Genomic DNA, 25261 nt, shown 5'->3' with positions numbered 1-25261 from the left:
CATCCAGAGGGAGGCAACACCTCAGGTGATGCTGCTGGAGCAGCCAAAGCATTTGCCCCAGCTCAGGAAGAGATCCACCACCAGCAATTTTCTTTCTTGTGCACTTTTGAATTGTTTTTTTTTATGTTAACTTCTCACGACAGCTTCACAGACAACTCCAGCTCAAAGTCTAAGTGAACACTCACCCATATTCTAAAAATTCTTTCTGAGTGACCTGTGTGGGACAGCCTTGTGGGCCTGCAAAAGGAAAAAATGGGTGCCCACGTTTAGCTGTGTGAAATTTAGAGAACGGTTTAAATATATCAGCTTTTTGTTTGCAGTCCAAAGAGCAGATGGTGGTTTAAATATTTTTCAAAGGTTTGTATGGGATGGAGCACAGACCCACAGGAATGTCTCTCACCCTTAAGATAGCACTGTGCAGTGATGTAATTATTAGATATAATTAGTTAGATGTAATTAAATAGATGTAATTATTTTCACTGGTTTTCTTATTTTTTTATTACTTTTAAATTTTTTCTGGAGACAGGAACAAGGTAAGGTGTTGTCAGCTCTACGTTTTAAAGCCAACCTTTAAACCATTTCATCAGAGAATTCTGCTCTGATAGTTTTTTTTCCTCAGTCTGGGGAACAATTCCATAATTTACCTCTGTTAATGAGTTTTGGGAAGTTGCACGTGTACTACTGTACCTTGAGAGAAATAAATACTTTCTGTAAACTGCAAGAGTTCCCGACTAAACCCTTCAAGAGAGCTTTGCTTTCTTCAACAAAACATCCAAGTTTTCAAAAAACTTGGAAAAGCACACACGTGCAGCATGTTGAACACCATGGAACAATGAATGGTGCGAGCATGGGGTGATTTAAAATCCACCCGATGTCTCCCGCGCGTTGTTCCGCGCGGCTGGAGCCAGCGGTGCCCCGCACAGCTGGAGGAGCGGCTCACGGCGCACTGCCACAGGGCGAATTCACTGTTTTAGGGATAAAGAGCGGCTCTCCCAACAACACAGGCGGTCCGGTTCGTGCCGCAGAAAACACTTGCATCCCGCTGGAACACACAGAAGGGAAAATAAAGCACGGGACAGAGCCGTGCGAGCCCGGCTCGCACACGGCTTCTTCACCGCCACTGCCCGGTTTCCTGCGAGCGCGCGGCGCGACCGTCCCCGTGCCGGCCGCGGGTTCGCTGGGGGTGACGGGGGCGATAATGGCGATAAAGGCGATAATGGCGATAAAGGCGATAATGGCGATAAAGGCGATAATGGCGATAAAGGCGGTCAGGGCCGCACGGGCGATAAGCGCGAGCGGCACCCGCGCCCGCGCCGTGACGTCACACCCACCTCCCCCTCCCCGCGCCATGACGTCACCGCGCCTGCGCGAGCCCCCTCCCCTCGCGCCTCCCCGGACCCCTCGAGCGGGCGGTTGGGGGCGTGGCTCGCCCCCCCCCCTCCCCGCGCCCCGCGCGCGTGCGCGCGCGCGCCCCCCGGCGGCGCCCGCCCCCGTGACGGGGCTTGCGTGACGGCGGCGCCGGGAGCACGCGCGCGCGCGCGCGCCCGCCCGCCCTTCGGTGCCGCGAGCGCCTATCGCGAGCGCCTGTCGCGACCGCCGCCTCGCCGCCGCCTCCTCCTCGCGCCCGGGAGCGGAACCAGCGCCCGCGCCGGGGCTCCTCCCGCCCTTCCCCCTCCCACTATTATCCTCCCTCCCGGCGCTCCCGCCCGCCCGCCCGGGAACGCGCGCCCCGCTCCCGCCCGGCGAGGGAGTGACCCGGCGCTGCCGCCCGCCCCGATCCCCTCCATGGCTCCCGCGCCGCCCCGCTGAGCCGGAGCCGCCCGCGGGAGCCGCGGCTGAGCGCGGGAGGGAGGGGGCGGGAGGGGGGTGGGAGGCGGGGGCGCGGGGGGTGCGACACGCGCGGGGAGCGGCGGCGGCCGCGGCAGGAGGCGGAGGAGGAGCGGCAGGAGCGGGGAGTCCCGGCGCGGCCGCGGGAGCCCCGGGCGGGCGGGCGGCGCTGGGAGCGGCCGGGATTTACCGTGGTGGCGGTGGGCGCTGAGCGGCGGGGGAGCCGGGCGTCCCCGGGGCCGCCGCCTCTCGGGCTGAGCCCCCCCGCCCGGACCATGGCCGACGACGACGTGCTGTTCGAGGACGTGTACGAGCTCTGCGAGGTGATCGGCAAGTGAGTGCGGCGGGGAGCGGGCAGGGCAGGGCTGGGCGGGGGAGCGCTGCCCCGCGCCCCCCGCCCGCACCGGGCACCGGGATGCTCCGCCCGGGACCCACCTGAGTCGCCGCCGGCGGGTCCGTGCGGGGTCCGGGTCCCCCACCCCGTGGCCGGTGCCCACCGTCCTCGTCACACGGGAGGCGGAAGGGGGAGAAGTGACCCCATGTTTCCTCAGCCACCATGATTAACCACCTCGCCATCGCTCAGCCTGGCTGCAGCAAGCGGCAACCACTTCCCACCCCTTTTCTTCTCCTCCCCCCCCGATATCCCATTCCTGGCACACCCATCAAGGATTGCCTCTTGGGGAAGGGAAGGGGAAGATAGCTCTCCGTAGATCCACCTATTCACTGGGTGTCTTCATATTTGTGCGCCAGGTGTTGGGTTTTCCTCTTCTTTGCTGCATAATAACCAGCTTGGTAGTGGCGCTCGGGTAGTGCTCGGTTCTCGTCCAGATCCATCACTCTGGTTCGTGTGGAAATGGAGATGTACAAGGCAGGAGGAGTGCTTGGCCTTTTGAGTCTTATTATGCAACTGCTGTTAAACCGATGCTCGAGGCTTGTACGAAACCTGGGAGTTGAGGCTCTGGCTGGCGTTACCCAGCTGCTGTTTCGGGTTACCACTGTTGGATGAAAATGACAATTCGAGTCACCAAGAAAATGCAGAGACTCCCCCAAATCAGATGGCGATAAAGAATTAAAGCTGAACTCCATTCTCCCCTGCCCCCGTATTTCTGTCACTGCTCAGTTTTGAAATGCATTCTTTATTTCTTCATCGTCTTTCATTTATTTTCTCTAGTTGTGTCTGTGTTGCAAAACGGACAGCAAATATACAGTAATACTGTGACTACCTAATTTTCTGTGTGTCTGATTCCAAAGCTGAGATTGCTCTGCAAACCTTAATAGTGATACTGTTCAGTGTGCTTGGAGTTTTTTCTTCGTGACAATGGATTTTATGAGAATAATTGACCGTGTTTTGGTTATAAACAAAGAATGTTTCTTGCATGTATTCTCTTGCCCGCTCTCCACCCTGATGCTTTTCAATGTACATGGAGTGCTGTCTGCTTCCAAAGCCAGGGCTAAAAATATTTTAGAATTAATCTTTTCTCGGGATTATGCTGAAATGTTGGTCTTGGACATAGCAGGTGGCTTTGTTGTCAGCAGAAGTTTCAGCACTCGGTTCTGTTGTTTCACAAGACACTACCACCTTGCTCCTAACACAACTTTTAAAAATAATGAGCTCCAAGGGCCTTGTTTGCCATCATAAATGGAATATGATTGCTTTGACTTGATGCTGTTGAGGAGCTTCTGTAGGAGCAAAACTCTTGTAATTGAAGTGTTTTGAATACAATTTTTGGCACACTCCTTTCACAAGTGGTTTTATGCTAACCACTGCAGTTCACACTCGGTTTTGTTCCTGCCCGATTGCCATCAGGAGGAAGGTGCAGTGCTTATGCATGACCGCAAACCCTTTCAGAGGATGGATGATCGATTCGCAGGGGGCCAGATGTTTGCACATCTCCACCGACTTTTTGTTCCGCGGCTGGAGAATTTCGAAGGGAGAGCTGAAAACCGGTGGATTAGGTGTTAGCTGCAGAAGTTCCACACGAGATTTGGGTAGTGTAGAGGGTGTTGTGATGTAACTAGATCTAACAGATAAATATTGAATCACAGCAGCACGATGATGCCAAGAACACTGTAGCAAAAACAGGGTGTATCACTGAAAATAGCAGCAGTGGTGGTGTGAAGGGTTGATAGCTGGTAGTGATTACTCAGGTTTTTCCGCACAGATGTCAAGTCTGTCCTCTAAAAAAACCCAAATATTTAAAATATAAACACACAACTGTCATGTACAATTTATGAGTGGTATTGCTATTTCTTTGCAATGCTATACAGGTAAATTCCAAGGGATCAGAGGTGCAGCATCTTTATTTAGCTTATAGATTCTGGGTACCACCTTGCTTGTCCATAAGAAACTTCAGGAAAGCTGCTGTAAATCTGCTATGAATGGCTACATATGCATCTGACCAAACATCTTTCAGTGAAATATACACTAAATGTCTGCATGTCCCTGGGATTTGTTATTGATTGGTACAGTGATTTACTTCTTGCAGCTAGCACATCTGGTTCTGATTTGCATTTCGGACACATGAAATACTAAAATGTGTAATTTATCTTTCCTGAATAGATAGTTACCACTGTCACTTAAGGTAGTAAAAGGTATTTTCATAAAGGGTGTGGGAAAGAGGTCATTGCCTGTAAAACGTCTTGAGTGTTTAGTCAAAGTTGCCATACAATTTGCTAGAGAAATCAGGAGATACTTTCCTGGCTGACAGTAGACAGTCCAATTTGTTGAGGCATATTCTGATCTTTAGGATAAGCTTTAAACACTTCTAAATACAATAAACTGATAAGACTGACTTTGAGTAAATGCAGCAATAATAGCTTTTGGTGAGGAACAATTACAGGGTAGTATATGAATGAAGTGATGGGAATGGCAATGATAAACTGTTTATTATGTGACATTTAGTGTGTTTAAGTTCTGCAAGCATGCATTTTTCATTTTTAAGGGGTGTGGGTGGAAAGAAAGGCCAGGAAGGATAGAGAGAAATTCTAGTTCATGTTTTCATTAGAAAAAAATGTTAGGGGAAATCTTATTTTGCATATATTTCCAGTATACCTTTCCATTGCTGAAAGCTATATGAAGATACAAATTGGAATAACAATTTCAATTTCTCATTGAACTTTTTAAAGTGGCATTTATGGCACTAACATTAGTCATGTATTTTTACTTAACCAAACGTGTTATGTTTGAGGTTACTCTCTTCAACTGGCACAAACATTCTTCAACAAGAAGTAAGTTGGGGATTTCTTTATTAGCCTTCAAAAATGTGTTGACATATCTCAGGATAAGTGATAGTGATGAAAAATACAAGTGTGCCATTTTTTTTTCTAACTTGTTTCCAGGTGAGTTTGAAGAGATTCTCTCTGTGTATTGGTTGAGAAGTACACAGTCTAAAATCTTTAAGGCTGTTCCTATGTGGATCAGACCATGTGTTTGATTGACAGCTCACAGATAGTATTGCTAAGTATACTTGTTTATTTTTTATTAGAATTTTCATTCAAAATGCTTTGAGTAGTTTATAAAACATAGTAGGTGTAAAATTGAAACATCTTGGCTACTCATCCGAGGTGCAGACTGTTCTAGGAGCTCCACATACATGTAGCAGGAGTTTTCTTTATGCCAGAGAGAGAATGCCTGTCTTCAGTAGGTGTTGAATCTAGAAGAGTGAGGCAAGGGTTTTATGATAGAGCCTTGTTCTGCAAGGACTTTATTTTAAATTACCTGGTTTTACGTTTCTGTACCTCTTAAGATCCATATCAGTTTATGTTATTAGCATTAGAGGAGAACCATAAAGATTGTCTGACCTTTCTAACAGTAGGACTTGCTTAAAATTTCTCCAAATGTTTAAGTTGTAAATACAATGGGATAAAGATGATAGGCATTTATTTGTGTTTAAAAGGGCTTTGGTCACAATTGAAGTCATTAATCCTGGGGTGCATTGGGAAGAACATAGCTGGCAGGTGAAGGGAGGGGATCCTGCCCCTCTGCTGAGCCCTGAGGATCACCTGGAGTGCTGTGCCCAGCTCTGGGCTCCTCAGGACAGGACAGACTCGGAGCTGGAGCGGGTCCAGTGGAGGGTGACAAAGATGATGGAGGGACTGGAGCATCCCAGTGAGGAAAGGCTGAGGGAGCTGGGCCTGTCCAGCCTCGAGAAGAGAGGGCAGAGAGGGGCCTCATCCCTCTCTGCCAGTGTCTGCAGGGAGGGTCAGGGGATGGACCAGCCTCTGCTCCGTGGGGTGGTGGGACAAGAGGCAGCAGGCAGATTGATGTACAAAGTTCCACCTGAATGTGAGGAAGAATTTCTCTCCTGTGCAGTGACTGAGCACTGAACTGATTGTCCAGAGAAGGCATGGAGTCTCCCTCACTGGAGATACTCCAGACACATCTGGACACAGTCCTGGGCCATGTGCTGTGGGTTGACTCTGCTTGAGCAGAGAGGTGGGACCAGATGACCCATAGTGGTCCCTTCCAGCCTGACCCATTCTGTAATACTAATAGTCACTGAAATGGTACATTTCTGTAATTTTTCTCTTCTGTTTCTGGGCCATATGTGCCATTGTGTGTGTAGTGGTGCAGTTGTTGGCATTTCCAGTACCTAAAGATAGCATGATGTTTGGTGCTGATGCTGTCCAGGACGTTCTCTGCAAACTTGGTTAAGGTTAATTCTCTTCTGCACTGCACGTTAAAGGATTTTAGTTTGTTTTCATCCCTCTTTGCTCTCTGATGGGATGAATCTGTCTGCTTGGGCTCTTCCACCTGGTGAAGAGTAGTTAAAGGGCAAGAGCCAGCAGGCATTGCTCCCTTCTCCCTTCTCCTTTCCAGACTGCCAACACTACTGGAGCACCACTGAACTGAGGATGCAAAGTAATGGGACGGGGTTTGGTTGGTTGGTTTTTTTTTCATTAAAATTTGAAAGCTTCTAGCCCACTTAAGTCAGACAAGGTGGTTGTAATTCCATCCTAAGCTCTTACCTGGAGTTGGAGGTGCTTTAGATTTATGCCTCAGTCTGTGAATGTTCAAGGAAAAGGATGACAGAGCTTGTGGATTCCTTGTCCAAGAAAAGCCTAAAACTTTTAATAATTGTAATTATTGTGGTAACAAAACTATGTAGAGGTATTTTGATGGTTTCAGTGGTATTGTTTTTCATTAATGCCTCCATTTTCACTCATAGAAATTAGAATGCTGTTGGCTCTCAAACATACTTTTATTCTAGTACACTGTTGAGATTGTGCATTTCCTGTAAAACCAATGCAAATAACTGATGGGTGTAATTAATGACAAATCAAATGGAAGCGTGAAACAACTGTAGTATGTATTCACTGTAAAGAGTGGGGAGGGAAGGGAACTTCTTGGGAATATGGCAACTGATTTGTGTAGTTTAGCTTTTGATATTTTTAGTGCTGTTTGAAACTCTCTGCTAATAAAACATTCTTGGCTGTTGTCTCTGTTACAGTACGGAAGAGTAACAGATTATAATAAATATTTGATTTAAGCATGAGGTCATAATATGCATTTCTTCAGGAAAATAGTGGTTGATTATTTGTAAGTATAATTGCTATCCTTAGCTAAGTTATTCTACTATGGATTTTAGCTGTAGCTGTGACCCGTTTCTACTTAAGAGGCTCTGCCTACTTAGAAGAAGCAGTGAACATAGAACAGAATGAACAGACCTGGTTGCAGAGTACAACATTCCAAATAGAGTAGTTCTATTTGTATATTTGTACAGCTTTTTCTAATATTGATAACGAGCAGCATTCTCATGTACATCGTTCTTGAGGAAGAATTGCTAAGGGTTGCTAAGCATTGGAATGACCTGCCCAGGGGTGTGGAGGAGTCACCATCTCTGGAGCTGTCCATGAGATGACTGGATGTGGCACTCAGTGCCATCCATGGTTGAGTTGACAGGGTGGTGATGGGTGAGAGGTTGGAGTAGATGATCTTGGGGGTGTTTTTCTAACATAAATGATTCTGTGATTCTTATGATGTAAACAAGAAAGCTGCAGTGATTCACAAGTTGAGGATTGCTTGAGAGGGGAGTTTGGAGGAATTTGTTGTGGGAAAATACAAACTGAGAAAGATTGTGCAGGGACTTTGCAAATATGTTTGTGTTTAATCACCCGAGAGAAGGAAGCTTGAAAATTAGCAAATCTGAGCAGACTAGTCCTGTGTAATTTCAGCCTGAAAGTTTGAAGATTTTAGACCAGTTAACTACTGAGATTTTGGATCAGATGTCTGTGAGAAGTTGTGGGATGAAAAAACTGACCTTGACTTGAAGATTTGCTAAGTTAGGAGTTTGATCTTTTAATTAAAAGAGTATGAAGCTACAGAAAAATAGGGGCCAAGCTTCAGGACTCAAGTGATTCCTGATTCAATCTTCTGAATTTCAATTCAAATATAATACTTAAGATAAAATACTCCAGGTTAAAGAAATATTAGGGTAAGAAGAGAGACACATTTTATGTCAACAACTGCTCACCTACTTAACCCTCTGTCTGATACACTGTGCTTTCCTATAATCTTTTATACAGATGCCACTACTATGAAAGGTAATCAAGCATTATTAACCTCAGTATGATGTTTCCAAAGATCACTTCTCAGAAACTTGTAGTCATATTAAATGTGTCATCTAAAGAAGGATGACTCCAGAAATGAGTGGTTGTTATAAGTAGGTATTTTGTGCCGAATTGTGGAGTTGACAAAAATAACTCTCATGAATGGAGTACCTTCTTTTTTAATATACAGCATGACTATTGGCATGGCCAGGACTATCATCCCTACCTGTTAAAAAAATTAGACTTGCCTCTTGAGATGGTATAGTCATCAGCTATTCCCACCAAAAGAACCCCAAGAAACTTTTATTTTTCTTTGCCTGCATCAGATAAGTGTGTAAGAGGATACCTTAGTAAGGCATCTAAAGCATGGGAAGAGAGTGCCTTAAGTTCAGCATAGCTGTAAACTGAACTGTGTGTTCAGTGCCAAGTTAGTACCTTCTCTTCATAAAACTTGTGCTGGATTCAGAATGGGTTACAGTGTTTCTTGGGAGGTGTCTGTTGGTGCAAGGAATGCTGACCTTGTTGGAAACAGCAGTGCACAGCAAAACTGAGGCATTTCAGTTACCTTTGTGTCCCTGGGTGTTTAAGCTCCCTTTTACCAGTATCTTTTTTTGGAGGCGAGAAGAGTGAATAAGGTTCAGATAATTTTTGGAGCTTGACCATAAAGGACCTTTACATTGTAATAAGGGTTTATTTTTTCTTTTCAGTTTATATGAGAAGCAAAGTCTTTCCAGAGATATTACTAAAAACTTTTACATGATAAATTTAGGACTAAAAGAACTGAGGGCTATTGCCCAATGTATTCTTACAGGACAGAATTGAATGTACCTTGGTTAACAAGTGCTTTGCTCTTTTACTTTCATCACTTTTTTCCTAGAATAGGATAAGAAGGGGTAGCCAGAAAGTTAGTCCGTACCTTCTGTCTTTTGTTGCAGTGTTTGAGGTGCAGTGAAGCTGTGCTTTCCTTCCAGGTTTAGCATTTATCAGAATTCTTGTGTTATCAATATCTTGCCAATTTCTGTATTGACTTAACTTTTTCAGAAGTCAGTAGTTAGAACATGTTTTCAGCACCTGAAAAAATTTGTAGTTGGTGCATAGTTCTTACAAACTTACAAAGTTCATTGTCTGTTTAAGAAGTACTGAATACTTGCCTTCCACCAGGGATTCTAAGTAGCATTTGGTTTAATAGATTTTTACTTGGCTCCTCCACTTGTTTCTTTGGCTACCCAATGGGAGGTCACTGCTTGCAGCTACTCTGATTTCATTTTTTAACTAACATCTCCATTTTTTTTTTTTTCTGGATTATGTGGACATAAGCAGTTATTCCTACCATTTAATAAATTTCCTAGGATATATGAACTAAGAAAGTTGTACAAAGCTTTCCTCTGAACAAATTTTTTAGATGTAAAAGCTGGGGTGTACAGACATTTAGAGTGGTTCAAAATGTGTTCTGTTCAGTTGTTTGGAAGCACTTGAAGGCAGGTTGCAGAACTAGTTTTATCTTATCAAGTGTCAGTTCTGAGATTAAGAAACCTTTAGAATTTCAAAGTGTGCCTTTCCTAGGAACACATTATTCTGGGGTAACTCATGACTTCATATAAATTAAGTTACCAGAGTTTGGAAGGTAATTGACTTTTGGGAATTTTTGATCCAAAGATCCCTATGAGTAAGGAAGGAAGTCTTAACTGTAGAATGGTTGAGGCTTCTCAGGTCTTTCAGTCTTTAAGATATTCAGAAATTAATGGAATCTTTTTCTAGGTGTCTTGTTATGTGGGTCTGTGAAGTAGATATAACACCACCAAAAAAAAAGTTCAGCTTGTTCTGACCATCTCAGAGTTTAGGTATGTTCCTCTATCTTCTTTTTTCTCCCACTTTTATTTTGGGGAGAGGGTGTACAAGTGAAACCTTTGGCTTTGTCCTTGATGTTCCAGCTTAGAGAAGGCAGCCAAAGGAGTGTGTTACTATTGTACTTCCACACTGCTCCAGGGAAATCCTGATAATCCAAATGGAGTTGTCAGCTGCCCACTTTCTCCTTTTTTTTTTTTTTTTGGCTCCAGATGTTGCTCCTGATACTGAACAGAGGGGAACAGTTCTGAACCGTGGGAAAGCACTCATTTACACTCAATTAGACGGATCAATACACCTGTAAGTGGAAGGGATAGTGAAGGAGCAAGTGAGGTAATCTTATCTCCCTTCCTCAAACCACTCCTCCACCCCACTCCTTCTGGTTAGGAGAAGGTGATAGAGGATGTGGGAGTGAGGGTAGCCTGTGAAGATGACAAACAATTTAGGGAATTATATATTAAGTGATAGGATATTTTCTATGTCAGTAGTGATCCAAACTAGTAATTTTTCCTAGAAAAGAGCTTTGTGGAGCTCTTTATATTTGCCAGGGTTGAACTTGAGTGCAGCAGCAGCAGATAGGTTGTGTTTGGATGGGTTTAGAGAAGAGACCTGTCTGCTCAGCACTTGCCTGGCTGCATGCAGAGCAGGAACCAGGGTGGGAATTGAGGCGAAATCCTGCACCTTTGTGATCCTGCAACCTCAGTAAGTATATCAGGATTCGTGAAGGAGAGCTGTGACAAGTTGTAGCTGTGCTGGAGGTTGTGTAAACATGGCAGTAGTAGCCTTTCTCCTCTTTGTGCCCTGTGTGACGAGTGTGTGAGGGCATCTTGGCGACAGGAGCTGAATGAAGTTTGCTGCTGCTGGAAGGAGGAGGCATTGCTCTCGGAGATCTTGCTCTCTTTATATGCCCAAAGTGATCCACCCTTCCCCTGTGCCAACTCCCGTACTCACCTGATCTGTTTGAGCCAGGTGCACTACAGAAATACTCACTTGCTGCATGTTTTTTCCTGCTGTTTTCACTGCCTTGACCAGACCTACAGTGCAGTCAGGGCTTGCTCAAGGTAGAAGACTCGGGGATAAAGAGAGATAAAGTGTGCAGTCACCTCTCCCCTCTTCTCACCTTTGGCAACAGTGAATTACTAAGACCATATCATAAAATGCTTTGTTAGGTTTTTTTTTAAAGCATGTTTGGCTTTTTTTGTATAATCAAAAAGTTAGTTTCCAAACCCTTTTCTGCAATAATCCAGACAATGGTAAGGAAAGGACAAGAAAAAAGGAAAACTTTTTTGAGGGGAAAGGAAACATTCCAAATTAACATGCAATTATTAACGCACACACAAAAAAAAAGAGTTGTTTTTATAGCCTTAATTTGTTTTCTCCTTCTTCCTATATGCATAGACATTCCCTTAAAACCAAGCACTAAGTTTACATCAAGACCTCACTTCATTCAGGATTTTAATTGGTGACACAGCCAATTAAATTAGGAAGGCAGCTAAGTCTGGAATTTTTATTTGTTGAATATTTGAATTCATTCTTTGAAGAATATTAGCTTCTGACATGGTTAGATGTTCTTCAAATCTAAATGTGCATGTGCCTTGCTGGGTTCTTCAGAGCTTAAAATGTTTACAGTTGAGTGTACTCTAAACAGCAAGTGTGATTTGATGTTTGGGAGTAATTCTAATCTTTATAGAAACCAAATCTGTTACTTCTGGCTCTGGTGTGATTGTGTGCAAAAGCTCTGATAACATATTTAGGAATGTTGAAGAAATTCAAACCCAAAGTTTTCCCAAGCCACCTATTTTCAGATTTTGTTTTGCTCTAAACATAAATGTAAAAGGTGTTGTATTGACTTCTGCCTTTCTGTCTGTTTTATTGGGGTTTTTGATTCGGTTTTTGTTTTAGGTCTTTTTAGGAAAAGTTCTGTGTTAGTGCATCTAGATCAAGTTTAGATTGAAAAGTACCAACTTCCATTTACAGAAAACTGTTTTCCTTTCTACAGCCCCCCAAAGTAGAAGTAGCCTCTTTCTTAGTGTACTGTTTCTGCAAGTATCTTAATTTCAGACCTTCAGCACTACAGATATGAAAGAAACAAAAGGGGCTTTCAAAACTGAAGGTCAGACAGAACTGTTTTGCTCAGTTAGAGCTATTAGATTAAGATTATTTTTCTTACTTTTTCCTTTCTGGAAAAAGCAGTTATCTTTTGGCTAAATTTCTCGGATGTTCAGCCCTTAAGGTTCAATTATCTTTAAAAGCATAAAGTAAACAGGGTGCTTAAAATATCAGAAGTTCTTTCACTAATCTTAGCTTTCAAGTGTGTCAATCTTTTTTTATCAGCTGCAGGCACTTGTAATTGTAAAGTATTCAAAACTTCATAGCTGCCATTGAGATACACTTTGAGGATACTTTCTCAGCTCTTGCAGATGAATCTTCTTACTTGGATTCTTAGTTTAAAGTTGTCAAAAGTTCAAGTTGTCTGTTTGCTGTGTTGGTAAGAGATGTTTTCAAATAGATTGCTGACTGTAGAGTTGTTTTGTGTTGTGTGTTTGAAATACTTAAAATTTGCTCAGAACAGGGAATCAGATTTTTGCTTTGTGAAGATGATCATCATGGATGCTTTGTTTCCCTTCCTAGTGGATCTGGTGGCTTTTAAATGATTTCATAAAACATCAGCTGTGAGTGTTTAAAAATACCTTTGATTCCCATATCTTCTAGCCTGGCGAGTGCTTTTGCAGGCAGTGTGTGCTAGGGAAGGGTTTTGAGTGACCTGACTTTAGGAGGATTGCTCCAAGCACTGATGATTGCTCCAAGCTGCCACTGCAGTGGCATGGGCTGACAAGTTCTGAGAGCATGTCCCAGGGAGCAGAGAGGCAAAATCCACAGTAGAAGTGTTGGTTTGGGTATTCTCCATGCTGGTGAGTTACAATGTCTCTTGAAATGCTGCTTTTCGATATTTAGCATCCTTTAGGTGTTGTGTTAAACAGCAAACTCAGAAGTATAACTTAAAATTGTTCTCAGGGATGCAGTTAAGAGAAAGGTGAGGTCAGTCTGTGAAACTTCTGTGATTCTTTCCCTGAATATTGGTTGTATTTCAGAATGGGATTTAGTTTTTATATTGCTAATGTATTTTTTAAAAATATAAAGTTTTCCAGAAAACTAATTTGGGAAATTCTCTTCTCAAAACCCAGACTGTATCCAGCTTCTCAGTATTTGTTAAAGTTGCAAAGACAAGGAAGAATGTAAGAATAATATCTTACAGAAATGTGGTTTCATGTATGGCTGGAACATACAGAAATTAGTGGTGACTCATGAGAATATTGATGCATGTTAGAATTTAAACATTTGTTATACAATTATACAATTTAAATGTATATTTTGCTGAAGCTGCTTTAAAATTCTTTTTCTCAGACGTGCTAAAATTTTATCTGTGAAATTTTTGCATTTAAACATAGAGCCATACAGTGGTTTGTAGCTGTTCTTACTGATAGGTTTCCTCTTTTTTGTCACTGTTTGAAAAAGGAAAAAAAATAAGCAACTTGAAATGTTTACTGTTTGGACAAAGCTGTAAGAATTACTCAGAACTTTCCCTTTCATTTAACTTTTCCTCTTACAGTCAGATGCTAGCTTGAGACTTTGCTGCCATCTCTAGTTTCTTGATGAAATTTATCTTGAGCTGCAATTTGGTCCTGCATTTTCATCTGTATTCTTAAAAAGACAGATTTTAGCTGAATTTCATGACTGCTGTTAGAAGAATTTGTTTCATAAAGCTTGTTTCATTGAGGTAAATAGCTGTCCCCTGTGGTTTTTTTCCCCTGAGAATACATTAGGGAGTTTTTCTAAGGAGAAATATCTTATATTTTTCTTCGTTTCACCTTCAGATACAGCTGTAGTTAATAAGCAAACTTCCTATATTTTTTGCACTCATTTTGGCTGTTAAAATTTGAAAGTCATGCTCCTGTTACTGTATTTACTGTGATAAAGACAGTCTATTCTGTTGGTTGGTTATTGAATGTGGAACAGTTTTGGGTTTTGCTGGTCTCTTCAGTACCAGCATTTTTCTTCCAGTTTGAGTGTCAATACACCTGATTGGTTCTTAAATGTTTCTTTGGCAGTTTTCATTCTTTTTGCATTTCTTTTGTAATGTGTCATTCCTCGGAAGCTCTGTCAGTGTTTCATTCTGGATTTTTTTTTTTTTCCTGCTTTGACTTACATTTCTTTTCCTATCAACTTTTCCTAACAACTTGTATATGAAGTTTCACATGGTGTATTCTGGCTTAGACTGAGATCTCCTTCAGTTTTCTTCAGATTCACTGGGCTCCCAGCAGATTGTAGGATGGCTGTCAGTCAGAATTTTGCTCTCATGGAAACTGGCTTGCTGCAAAATCAAACTGCAGTTTCAGTGTCTGAAACCTGAGCTAACAAAAGGTTTCTCAGAGTTACAAGAACCTTTGAAAAAGTGTCATCATTTTACAGTTTTATCTTTGAATCTGCAGCCAGCTGAGACTGTAGTGTTGAGACCTGTGTTTGTTTTCTGTAGAGGGAGTGGTATAGGGTAACCTGTTCTGTTACTGTCTCAAAGTCCTGATGACAGTTTAGATATTTAATGGGACTTTTTTTTTTTCGTTGTTTGGGTTGGGCTTTTTCCCCCTGTAATAGCTGTAAAAGCTATAGAGGAAAGTGCTTTTTTTTTTGCAGGTTGACTTTGCCTCTGCAGCATGGAAAAAGTAAATTTATGTGGCTTCACTGCTTCTGCCTAGAACTCAAGGAAGAGAGGTGGTTCTCTGCAGTGGGGTTGTGTTCCTGTGAGCATGTGTGGAAGAAGGAAGTTTATCTGGTCTCTTCTCACCAGGGGGAAATAAGATCTTGGCCTACTTGTCTTAGCAGCCATGCTTCTCTTTCCAATCAATATCTGGGAAAATAAGGGTTTTTCAGCAACAAGACTTATAAAACAAGTGTTTTATACTTAATGAGTACAAACATGCTCTACTCTTTCTTGTATACTCTTAAGTAGCAGAACGTGCTTTTTGTACTTGTCACATTTTCTACTTCATCTAATCTCTGGGATTTAGCAGGGGGTGGGGGATGGTCCTAAAAAAATAATTTTTAAATGCTGCTGGTTTTTTTTTTCTTCCTTGCTGCTTTCTTTAAGCTGATGCTGTTTTACAGGATAACTCCTGAAATTTCAGAAAAACTTACATACCTATTGCTCACATTAAAGGACTCCCAGAAATACAAATCTCCAAGAGAAAGGAGAAAGTTATATCTCCAAAATCTGAAGCATGTCTTGTACAGGAGTTCATGTTTTGTGGAAGATGTTGCACCAATAAACTCATTTGAAGGGGTGTGTGATCCTGCCCTGTTAATATGTCAGAGATGTTATCAATACTGTATGTTGGGTTAGGTTTATTTAAATTTATCCGTATGTAAATGGGCTGGCAAATTTTTTTTTGCCCATTTTCCTTCACTTCTAACAAACATAAATATGATCTTCTATCCTATCAGCTTAATGCTCTTTGGAAATGTGTTGTTTATAAAGCTTCAGAAAATATGCTGTTCTTTAATGATGTGCAAATATTTTTAATCAGCATTCCTTCAAGTGGCTCAAATGCATGGAGGTGTGCTAAGTCCAAAATCACATTTGACTGAGTGCTAGTTAAATATTTCACTTGTTTCGAGTTAGAGACCCTGCAAAACATGCAAAACCCCTATTTTTTTGTCTGCTTTATGGATGGGAGCCAAGTTGTTATAGCGAGAATCAGGAGCAAATTGTTGATCCTGGCATACTTACTGCATGCAGTAGGAGTGAGAAGAACAGTGTGGATCTGATGTGAAAGTATCCTCTGTTTTTGTGGTTGTTGTTTTGTTCCCCAAGTAGTTCCAGATGTTTTCAGTCCTCCCTACTCCTCTTTCTCAGTAGAGCATGTTTTATGTTACCAACCTTTTTAACAGGTAGGTTGGGAAGGGCTATTTCAGTATTAGTGAGCTAGTAATCAACAAGGTAAATATGGTAGTATGGTTTGGAATGAGCCAGTGTCCAAAATTCTCAGTGTGTTTATGAATCTTTGGTGATATTCAGAGTGGACTGAAAAAAGGGTTGTGTTCAGCTTCTCAGTATTATGTTGAAGACAAGTTGCTAATTAAAAATTAGCATATGCTCTTTTACTGGTTAAAATGATTTCTTGATGTAAATTCTTGAGAAAATGTGTCTAGTAGTAGTGATTCTAACTGTAGTCAGATAGTTCCCATAAAAACAATTTATTAAAATTGTAGTCCATGTTAGTTTTTGTAAAGAGTTGATAACATGTTTATGCAGCGTATGAAAAACTTAGAGCTTTCTATAGGCAAGTCTGTAAAATGGGAATTATCTTCTTGAGACAATGTTGACAGCAAGTAGTAGAAAATATTCACAATATTAATGTCAAGGCTCAAGTTTATCTTTGTCTTGTCCAGAAAGGAGTTTCTGTGCTAGTGTTAATTTTCAAAGCTTTTTATGTAGTAAAATGTATACAAAGTTCTTAAAAAACCTGTAAAAATCTTATCAAACTGTGTTCCTTGAGATGTATTTCCTCCCCACCTTTTTGTCATTTTTGTTCATGTTCTTGCTCTTTTGGGTGGCTAAACTAGAGTGATAAAAAAAAAACAGATTTAAAAGTAGCTTTCTCCCCTCACCTCTTAAATAAGTTTCCCACTTGGTTATTGTCTTCAGGGACTTTGGCTAGTTTTCCAGCTACAGTGCAATTAATCTTAAAACTTTAATCTTCACCTGGATAGGAATTGGGGAGCAATGGAAACCATGAAAACAGTTAACCAGGAAACCAGTTTATCAGAAAGAAGATTACATGTCTGTATCTTTGGAAGGACACAGATTATACTTTTTTTTTTTTTTTTTTTTTTTAAATATCCCAGACAAATGTTTTCTGCTTCTTAGAGATTGATTACATGTAGTTGTCATGTGCTGGAAAATATTAGTGAGAGAAGGGGCTTTTCAGTGGTGCTGCCTTAGTGGTACTTGGAATCTGGTTTATCACAGAGGGGTATCACATAGTTAACACAATTGTCTATTCCTTGAGCGTCACATTTAGAAATTCATTTGTTGAAAATCAGACCAGCACCTTTCATGAACGATGCAAAGGAAAAAAAAAGCCAAACATGTAGAGGAGGATCAGGAGGTCATTAGCATATGTATAAATTATACATATAAAAATATACTTTTTTTTTTTTTAAATGCTTTTAGTTTGGCATAGTGTTTCTCCAGCTTGTATTTGAAATCACATTTGGACTAAACCTTTGACAATAAAGCAATTGTTCTAAAGCTTTGTTTAGGTAGATACCTGTAGGAAGGACAAGACTTGTAAAGATGGAATTTTCTAGTCATATGAAGGGAGTTCTTTCTTCTTAAGAGATGAAATGAGCAAACAGTTGGAAATAATGGATCTTGTAAGTGTGGCTCAACCCAAGTGCTGCTACCCTGGACATAAAATTGAACTGTGAGATCTATGAGCTATCTAAAATTATTTCTAGATACCTTATAGCACCCTTTCATGCATTGTTCTCATACTGGTTTTGGCCATATGATCTGGTTTTGGCTATAGAAGTTGGTGTTGAGTAAGATTTCCATAATAAATCAGGGGGTGGGAATCACCTTCTTGGTATTTGGAGAGAGCAGACCCAAGGTATGTATACAGGAGATTGTATTTATTTTACACTTCGAGTCTGCACCCAGAGGGAAGGGAAGAAGCAAGATCTGAGTCTCAAGAGGTGTGCAGTATTGTTTCAGTCTTTTCAGTTGAACTTTAACCTAAAAGTGGGGAAAGGGGGTTTTGATTATTCAGTCTGTACTGTGAGTTTGCACTGAGAATCAGGAATGGGATCTCCATTACTAGGGATAGTTAAGGTGGCAGCTCTTGACCTACTCAGCTGCTTCTCACTTGAATGTGGAGAGAAAAAACAGGTAATTGTGACCATCATTCTTCCTGGTTCCTTCTAGCATGTCACTGGGTCTTCAGGTAGGAGTAAATCAGACTTGGTTTTTTGCAAAGTAGGATAGAATTGCAAGGAATGCTTGAACAAACTGATGAAAGAAAACCTTGCTGAGCTGCTGCAAGTCCTTATTTTAATTAGTACATTCAATTCTGAAATACAGCCTCAGCTTACCCAAGAGAGTTTTATAATAAGCTGATAGGTGTCTGTGGGGGCAAAAACAGGTTTGTTCATTTGCCTGTTTTAAAAGCACATGCCTAGCATAATTTTCAGTATACTAGGGGAAAAAAACCCCGAGTTTTATACAAACTGCTTGGCCCTAAATCCTTCCTTTCAGCTTTCAGCCTTACTCCAGCTGGTAAGATTCATGTGGAACAGCCTTGAAACTTTTTTCCACTTGTTGTCGCTGTACTGAAGCTGCATCTCTGCCGAAGGCTGTGTCAGATTTATCATCTCCTCCATGTCTTCAGAAGTATTTCACCATGAGTCACAGTGTACATTTCAGTTGTCTTTTGCCAGTTTCTCATTGCCAAGACTGAGCCTTGTCTGCACCCAAATTTGAGGCAGGTAGATGAATTTACTGTAGTATCTGCAAGCCTCTGTTCTTCTGCCTTCTACTATAATTATTTTTATTATTAATATTGTGGTAACTGGATGTTATGTTTTGTGAGAATTTCATTCAGTTTCTGGGACTTTCCCCCCTTGACTTGTCTTCAGGTCTGAAAAATGAACACTGTCAGATACCTTACATCAGAAAAAGTGATATGTACTCAGAGAAAACTACCTGCTGAAATATTTTCATGCTGCTCTGTTCAGGCTAAAGATGTCTTTTTTTTTTGCCTTTTTTGGACCTATCACTCATACTGAGCTGCCAAGTTTTATCTTAATTAGTATTTTGCCATTGCTGCTTTAAGATGAATAAAACTATTATGTTTTTCCAAATATCCCCAGTGCAGATGTTTTTGGAACATACTCACATCTCTTATCGGTTATTACACATAAAAGCAAATTAAAAGTTTGAGATTTTATATTGCAACAAGCTGAAGGGATACTTATCTTTCATTTAATGGCATTGAATTAGTCATAGGGCTTTTTGTTCTGGTAGCAGTAAATAGGCAGTTTCTAGGGATGAAGTTCTACATTTAAAAAAAACAGCTTTATATGTCTAAAGTGTAATTTCATTCTTTTGCCCCCTCAGAATTAGCTTTTCTCATACAATGTGCCTTCTTAAGTCATTGGTGAGTTCTAGCCACTGCTTTTGTCAAAGAAGAATCTACATCTGTGTATTAAATGGAATTGATTCAGGGCTATGTTTAGACCAAAGGTGTTGCCCAAATTCTCCTTCGAGAAGCCTGGCAGAGCCTTGGCTGTAGGCTGTGGTTCACTTTGTAAGCATTCTGGTGTCATTACATACTTACTTAAAGCTTCCTATTTACCTTAATTTCACATCGAGTTGAAAAGAGTTGATAGTTCCATTCTGGAGCAGTTAATCAGATGTGGAACTCTACAGTCCTGTTGTTCTAGGTGGGTGATTCTGTACCCAAAAATACACAATTCAACAGGTAGTGGGGAATTTAGGTTGTATTCTCACCTGTGAAGGAAACTGCAGTGTACAGGTTGGAGCTTCTAATGCTGTTTATTCATCTTATTCCATGCTGCTGTAAGGAAGAGCACTTCAGTCCATTAAAGTGTGATATGCTCCTTCTGGTTTGTATACAGTTCATCTCATGAATGCTGGTTTTTTGTTTGGTGTTTTGTGGTTTGAGATTTTTTTTGCTTTGAAGAGTCAATTTGATTTATTAATTTTTCCAGGTGAACTGTCTTTTGTGCAATAATAGAAAACACTGATTTACCTTATATAAAAAGATATAAGGTGTATCAAAACAGAAGTAGTAGAGGTAAAAAATTGAAGACTAATTGAGGGTCATAAAGAGAGCTTTAGCAAATCCAGAAAAAATGATGAGAAAAGGAGGAAGAATAGATGCCAATATTTAAGGAAAAATGACCTAGAATTTTGTGAAATTGATTATAGTTGCATTTTAGATCCAATATACAAAACTTCATTAAGGAGGATAAATACAAAGAAATGAAGACTGTAGAAAAGCTGAAGGAGAAATGGTCTAGAGTATAAAAGTGTAAAAAGCTCTTTGTTTTCTCAGTAAGAATTACTATATTATAATGATTTATAAAGAAGGTATGAAAAAAAAATCACTGGTAGAGACAATACGTTAGAAAAATAATAATTCTAAAAGTTCCTGTGGCAGTTTCTCCACTTTTTGAAATTCTTAGTATTTTGTTCTTCGTTAACATTTCCATATGACGCATGTAAGTCATTGGTTAAAAAAAAAAAATCCTGCTAGCATTCCAAACTGAAAAATTACCCAGGGCTACTTAGTAAGTGTGACTTTTAAAATTAGCAAGTGTCACACTTTCTTCATTTCCTGTGATGTGGAGTGTGAACAATGTAACCAGACTGGCTTTTTTAAATCTAGTGTCTAGACTGAATGTGTTGCACAGGAATCAGCATAGGGCTGCTTCTTTGTATCCTGATTTTCTGTATCCTCACAGTGTTCCTGAGTAAGGGTGGGATTATACAAGGTCAGCAACAGACAGAATTCACCTTCAGCTGCTTTTGGCATCTTACAAAGAAAGAGAGTTGATTAAACATTCTCGGAGGATTTTGCCTTATTTTACAAACACAGATCTGAAAATTACCTTTTGAAGCACTGCTTTTCTGTAAAAGAACCTTCTGTATAGACAGAATAAAAACTAGCCCTCGCTCATACAGTATTTTTGTATAGTGGCTTACCAGAAATCAGGCATTGTAATTTTACATTTTCTTCTTAGAAATATGCCAGATACTGTGATGCCATTCAGCTTTCCATGTCTCTATAGAATTGTGTTATGCTCTTATCTGTCACTGAAAAAGAAGATTCCAGTGTATGGATGTAGTCAGAAGATGGGGTTTTGTGTCAATCAGACAGTTATTTATATTCAGTCAACAATAGAAAATGGTGCTCTGTCCCTCCTCCCTGCAGATTTTTTCTGTCTTTTATGCTGCTGGAAAGAAGCAGGTCATTGTCACCTTTGCCTCAGACTAATAAGGCTGGAGATGTTTAATGTATTGTATAGTAAAAAATGCAATACAAACTCTCTTGCTGCTGGCTCTTTCAGTGTCTGAAGATTTATGGGTGGGAAAAAAGAAGAATATCCCTTTAAACCTTTTTTGCTGTTGCAGTTTTTTCTCCTGGTATAGTGAGCCATCATTCCAGAGGCAGTAGAGTGGATAAATAAGATTTGTGTTGCATTGTTGCTTGGGCAAAACAAACAAAAAAAGCTTGAGGACTCAGATAAATGAATGAAGTTTCAGAAATGAATGAGTTATGCCATGCATGATCACTCTGTGTGTACTGTTGGACCAAAGCAAAGAGCTTGGCTGTGTGTTCCTGATAACCTCTTAGCTCTGAAAGACTAGTGCCAGCTAGTCCTCTACCCTTCCTCTTCTCTAGGATACACAAGTTCATTTTCCTCAGCTTGCCCTCGTGGAACAAATGTTTGAAATTTAATTGGGTGGTTGATTCATCAATTGTTTTCAAGGATCTTTGGTCCCTACTTACAGCTGGCACATCATTTCAGTTTTTTTCCTATGGAAATTAAATCATGATAGATAAAGAGAAAGCAAAGGATATTGTCTTTCTAGATTTCAGAAGGGCATTTGAAAATGTGTCCCTTAAGATTCTTGGAGAAAATAAAGGAGTAGGGGCTGGTTGAGTACACGGTGAGGAGGATTGAAGAAGGTGCTTATCAGTGGCACTAAGTCCAGCAGGAGGCCAGAAGCCACCATTGTACCCTGGGGTCAGTACTGGGTCCAGTGCTCTTCAACACGCTGATGGATGGTCTAGGTGAGGGGACAGTCTGTTGCTCAGTAGCTCTGCTGATGACACCAAACTGGACACGTGGTTGGTACCTCAGGGGGTCGTGGTGCCACCCAGAGAGTCCCTGGCAAGCTGCAGCAATGGGGCTGGCAGGAGCCTCATGCAATTCCAGCAGGATAAGTGTGGAAGGTGCTGCACGTGGGGAGGAACAGCCCCAGGAACCAGAAGGGCTGCCTGGCTGCAGGAGCTGTCTGCAGAACAATCTGTGCTCGTGGCCACCAAGGTGAACACAAACCAGCCACGAGCCCTTTACCACGAGGTGATAAAAAAGGGACATCTTGGGCTGCCTTAAGGAGGAGTGTCACCAGGAGGCAGAGGGAGGTGAGAGGAGCAGTGGTCACAAACTGAAACATGAGACTGAAGGTTAGGAAACATTGGGGTTTTTACTGTGAGGATGACTGAACACTGTCTCATATTGCTCAGAGGGGCTGCTGAGTCTCCATCCCTGGAGATGGTTCAAAGCAGATGGTTCTTGGCAGCTCACTGTGTGTGGCCCTGCTTGATGAAGAGGGGTGGACCAGGTGACCTCCATTTTCCCTTCAGCCTTAACCATTCTCTTATTCTGTGTATGATTTAGAGAAACATTGTTCATGGTTTTTATAAGGTCTGGGACAAGTTTCTCAGCAGGCGGCTGAAGCATTGAGTTTTTAATTGGACACAACCAAGGTTTGCATGTGGCAGCTGCTTTTGATGTTTCTGAGGTGGAATGGCCTCTGTACTTTATTCAATATCTCACAGTTTATAAAAATCAATGGGAATGGGATGCACAATTCTACATGCTCAGATTTGCTGAGGTCAGGAATATGTTGAAAATCTGGCTGTAATATTCCTTTAAGTTTGTCTTCTTAAGTTTGATCTTTCATTTAGCACTGAAAGTTATTAGGCAGCTCTTCAGACCTTCATATCCTTCTAAACCTGAGGGCCATACACAACTTCCAAAACATTTGGAAACATTTCTTATGATGTCTCAATCTTAATTGCTGCCTCATTCACTATTTGTATATGGCAGTGCTTTCTCCCACAGTGTGGTGCTATTGTGTTTAACTCTGTAAAGCTGGTAACAACTGGAATAAATCATTCTTTAAAAGGGTACAAGGCAATAAAGCTACAGCTAACAAGGATCCTAATGTTTTCCTCCTTTTGAACACCACATTCCATACAAGTTAACATTTCTTGTAGAAGCTGTGAGAATGGACAAAGTTTGCATGGAGTGCAGACTAGTAAACCTAATTATTTTCAACGTTTTAGTTGCTTCTCAGCCTCCTCTAATTTTGCATTGTAAAGAGAATCAAAAAATGGAACATTTTTCAAAGTTTGTGTTTCACTGCATCCTTCACAGAAACATGAATTGACCAGCATCATCTTCTTGGTTTTCCATGTGGACTTCTCAGGAAGGGAGATGACAAAAGTAGGTAAAACACCTGGGTACAAGGTAGCTTTTCCACTTAAATCTCTGCTAAATTAATGTAGACATTTGACTAGGTCGTTGGACCACCACTGCTAAACTAGAAGTAAATAGTTTTCTGCACAGGAGTGGAAGAAGATGAGCTTAACTTAAAACCATTATATAATCATGGAGTTGATTTCCCCTTTCCTCCCCTTCAAATGATAGTGAAATTTAAACTGAAATGTTAAATCAGGGGGATGTTATACAGAGATACACCTCACATTGAAGGTCAGGTGAAAAAAAAGGGTCATCATTAATTGTTTTATTTCCTGCAATGAAGTGTGCCCAGCTGCTTGCAGTTCATAGTTTATTCTACATGTTCTTTTATTTTTTCTTTTCTTTTTTTTTTTTTCTTTTCAGTCTTAATTGTGAATCAGGAATTTGTGTTTCCTAAGAGGAAGTTGTTTCTTATGACTGATTTACACTGTGTCCATAAATGATTCTTAGTTTGCCTTTCTGGCACGCATATCAAGTACCTAATTTTTCACTCCATTGCATAAAATCAGTTCAGATTATTCTTCTTTCTTTTTAAAAACCTGGTCATCACATTCTTTTCCTCACTTGCATCTTCCTACCTCCAGTGACATCTGTGCAGCAGTAATCTTCACTCCTCTCTATTTTAGCCACATGTGTCTGTGATTTTAAGCCTCTCTCCTGTTACTGAGACCTAGTGCCAAAGACCAAAATTAGCTTATTTAAATCCAGTTACAAAAAGGTATTAGTTCTTGAATTTGTCTTGCTGATTTAGTATGCACATATAGGCTTTTACTTGAAGGTGATGTAATGAAAGGCTTGTTTGCTGTGATTGTTCAGTTTGTTGGAGTTCAGGAGGTCCTTTAATGCAGTGATATTCTGCAGTTATTAAAGGTGTGAAAGGCTTTCAAGGGTACTGCTGCTAACAACCTTAACAGGGCATTGCTTCAGCTTTAAAATGTTTTGAAGAAACTAAAGCTTATGCAGTTATTTTTAAGTTATTGCATCTTAAATAAACAAATCTTCAAACAACTGTTAAATAGGCTAATGAGACTTATCTGGCCTTCACCATATTTATGCTATAAATAGATTTAAAGCCAGTCTTTGGCAGCAGGCCCCTTAACAGGCTTGTGAGTGCTTTGCAGCCTGACCTGTGTGGCTGGGGGACCCACCTGGTGAGTAAGATCACTTTTTTTCAGTGGTGAAAGTAAATAAGAAAGGAAGTAAAATTTTTTAGTCATGGGAAAAGAGGGAGGGGATGGATCCATCTAGTGATTTTAGCTCTTAAAATCTTCAGGAGTTAGCAGCATGCCTCAATAATTAATTGGACAAATTCATTGTCAAATATCCAGGGAGTGTTCACCTCTTTTCTGAGTATACCACGCTTCACCCATCACAACTGATATAATTTATAATTTCCTCAGTGATTAAAAAAGATGTTAAGTATAAACTGATATGTAGTAGAGCACAAAGGATCACCTGTCCCAAACTTGCAACTCTGCAAGAGTAAATATAAAATACCTTTTCCATAGTTAAATTATACTTGGAACTTGTGTGGTAATTGGAAGAAATGTTCTCAAAATTTGCTACACAAGAATGGGAGACCAGAGATCCCCTGAACAGAAATGTTAAGGTGATGGGGGGTTGTCAGAAATAATTTTCTTGCCAAGAGAAAGAATTTAAAAATCTTTTTCAGGAAAGCATAATA

At 40.8% G+C, this 25261-nt stretch overlaps 1 protein-coding gene and 1 long non-coding RNA gene across 13 annotated transcripts in view; one reads left to right on the top strand and one right to left on the bottom strand.

Annotated features, from left to right (window-relative positions):
* LOC110474871 (uncharacterized) overlaps window positions 1-2399 on the bottom strand; it is a 45109-nt gene extending 42710 nt beyond the window's left edge. The window contains exon 1 of the long non-coding RNA XR_014950010.1: window positions 2263-2399. This is a non-coding gene — a long non-coding RNA (uncharacterized LOC110474871). The remainder of the gene's footprint in view (window positions 1-2262) is intronic.
* Window positions 1988-25261, top strand: part of CASK (calcium/calmodulin dependent serine protein kinase) — a 184824-nt gene continuing 161550 nt past the window's right edge. For 10 of the 12 annotated variants that reach the window (XM_077781677.2, XM_085560260.1, XM_085560237.1 and 7 more), the window contains exon 1: window positions 1989-2161. In XM_077781677.2, coding sequence (XP_077637803.1) covers window positions 2103-2161 — 59 coding nt within the window. In that variant the 5' untranslated portion in view covers window positions 1989-2102. Of the gene's footprint in view, window positions 2162-25261 lie in introns of all 12 variants that reach the window. The other 2 variants (XM_077781674.2, XM_031507871.3) reach the window with 2 other exon arrangements.

This window comes from Lonchura striata, chromosome 1 (genome assembly GCF_050655825.1).
Source record: "Lonchura striata isolate lonStrDom1 chromosome 1, ASM5065582v1, whole genome shotgun sequence".
Classification (NCBI taxonomy): Eukaryota; Metazoa; Chordata; class Aves; order Passeriformes; family Estrildidae; genus Lonchura; species Lonchura striata.
The sequence above is the reverse complement of the archived record's forward strand: the minus strand, read 5'-3'. Positions and strand labels throughout refer to the sequence as shown.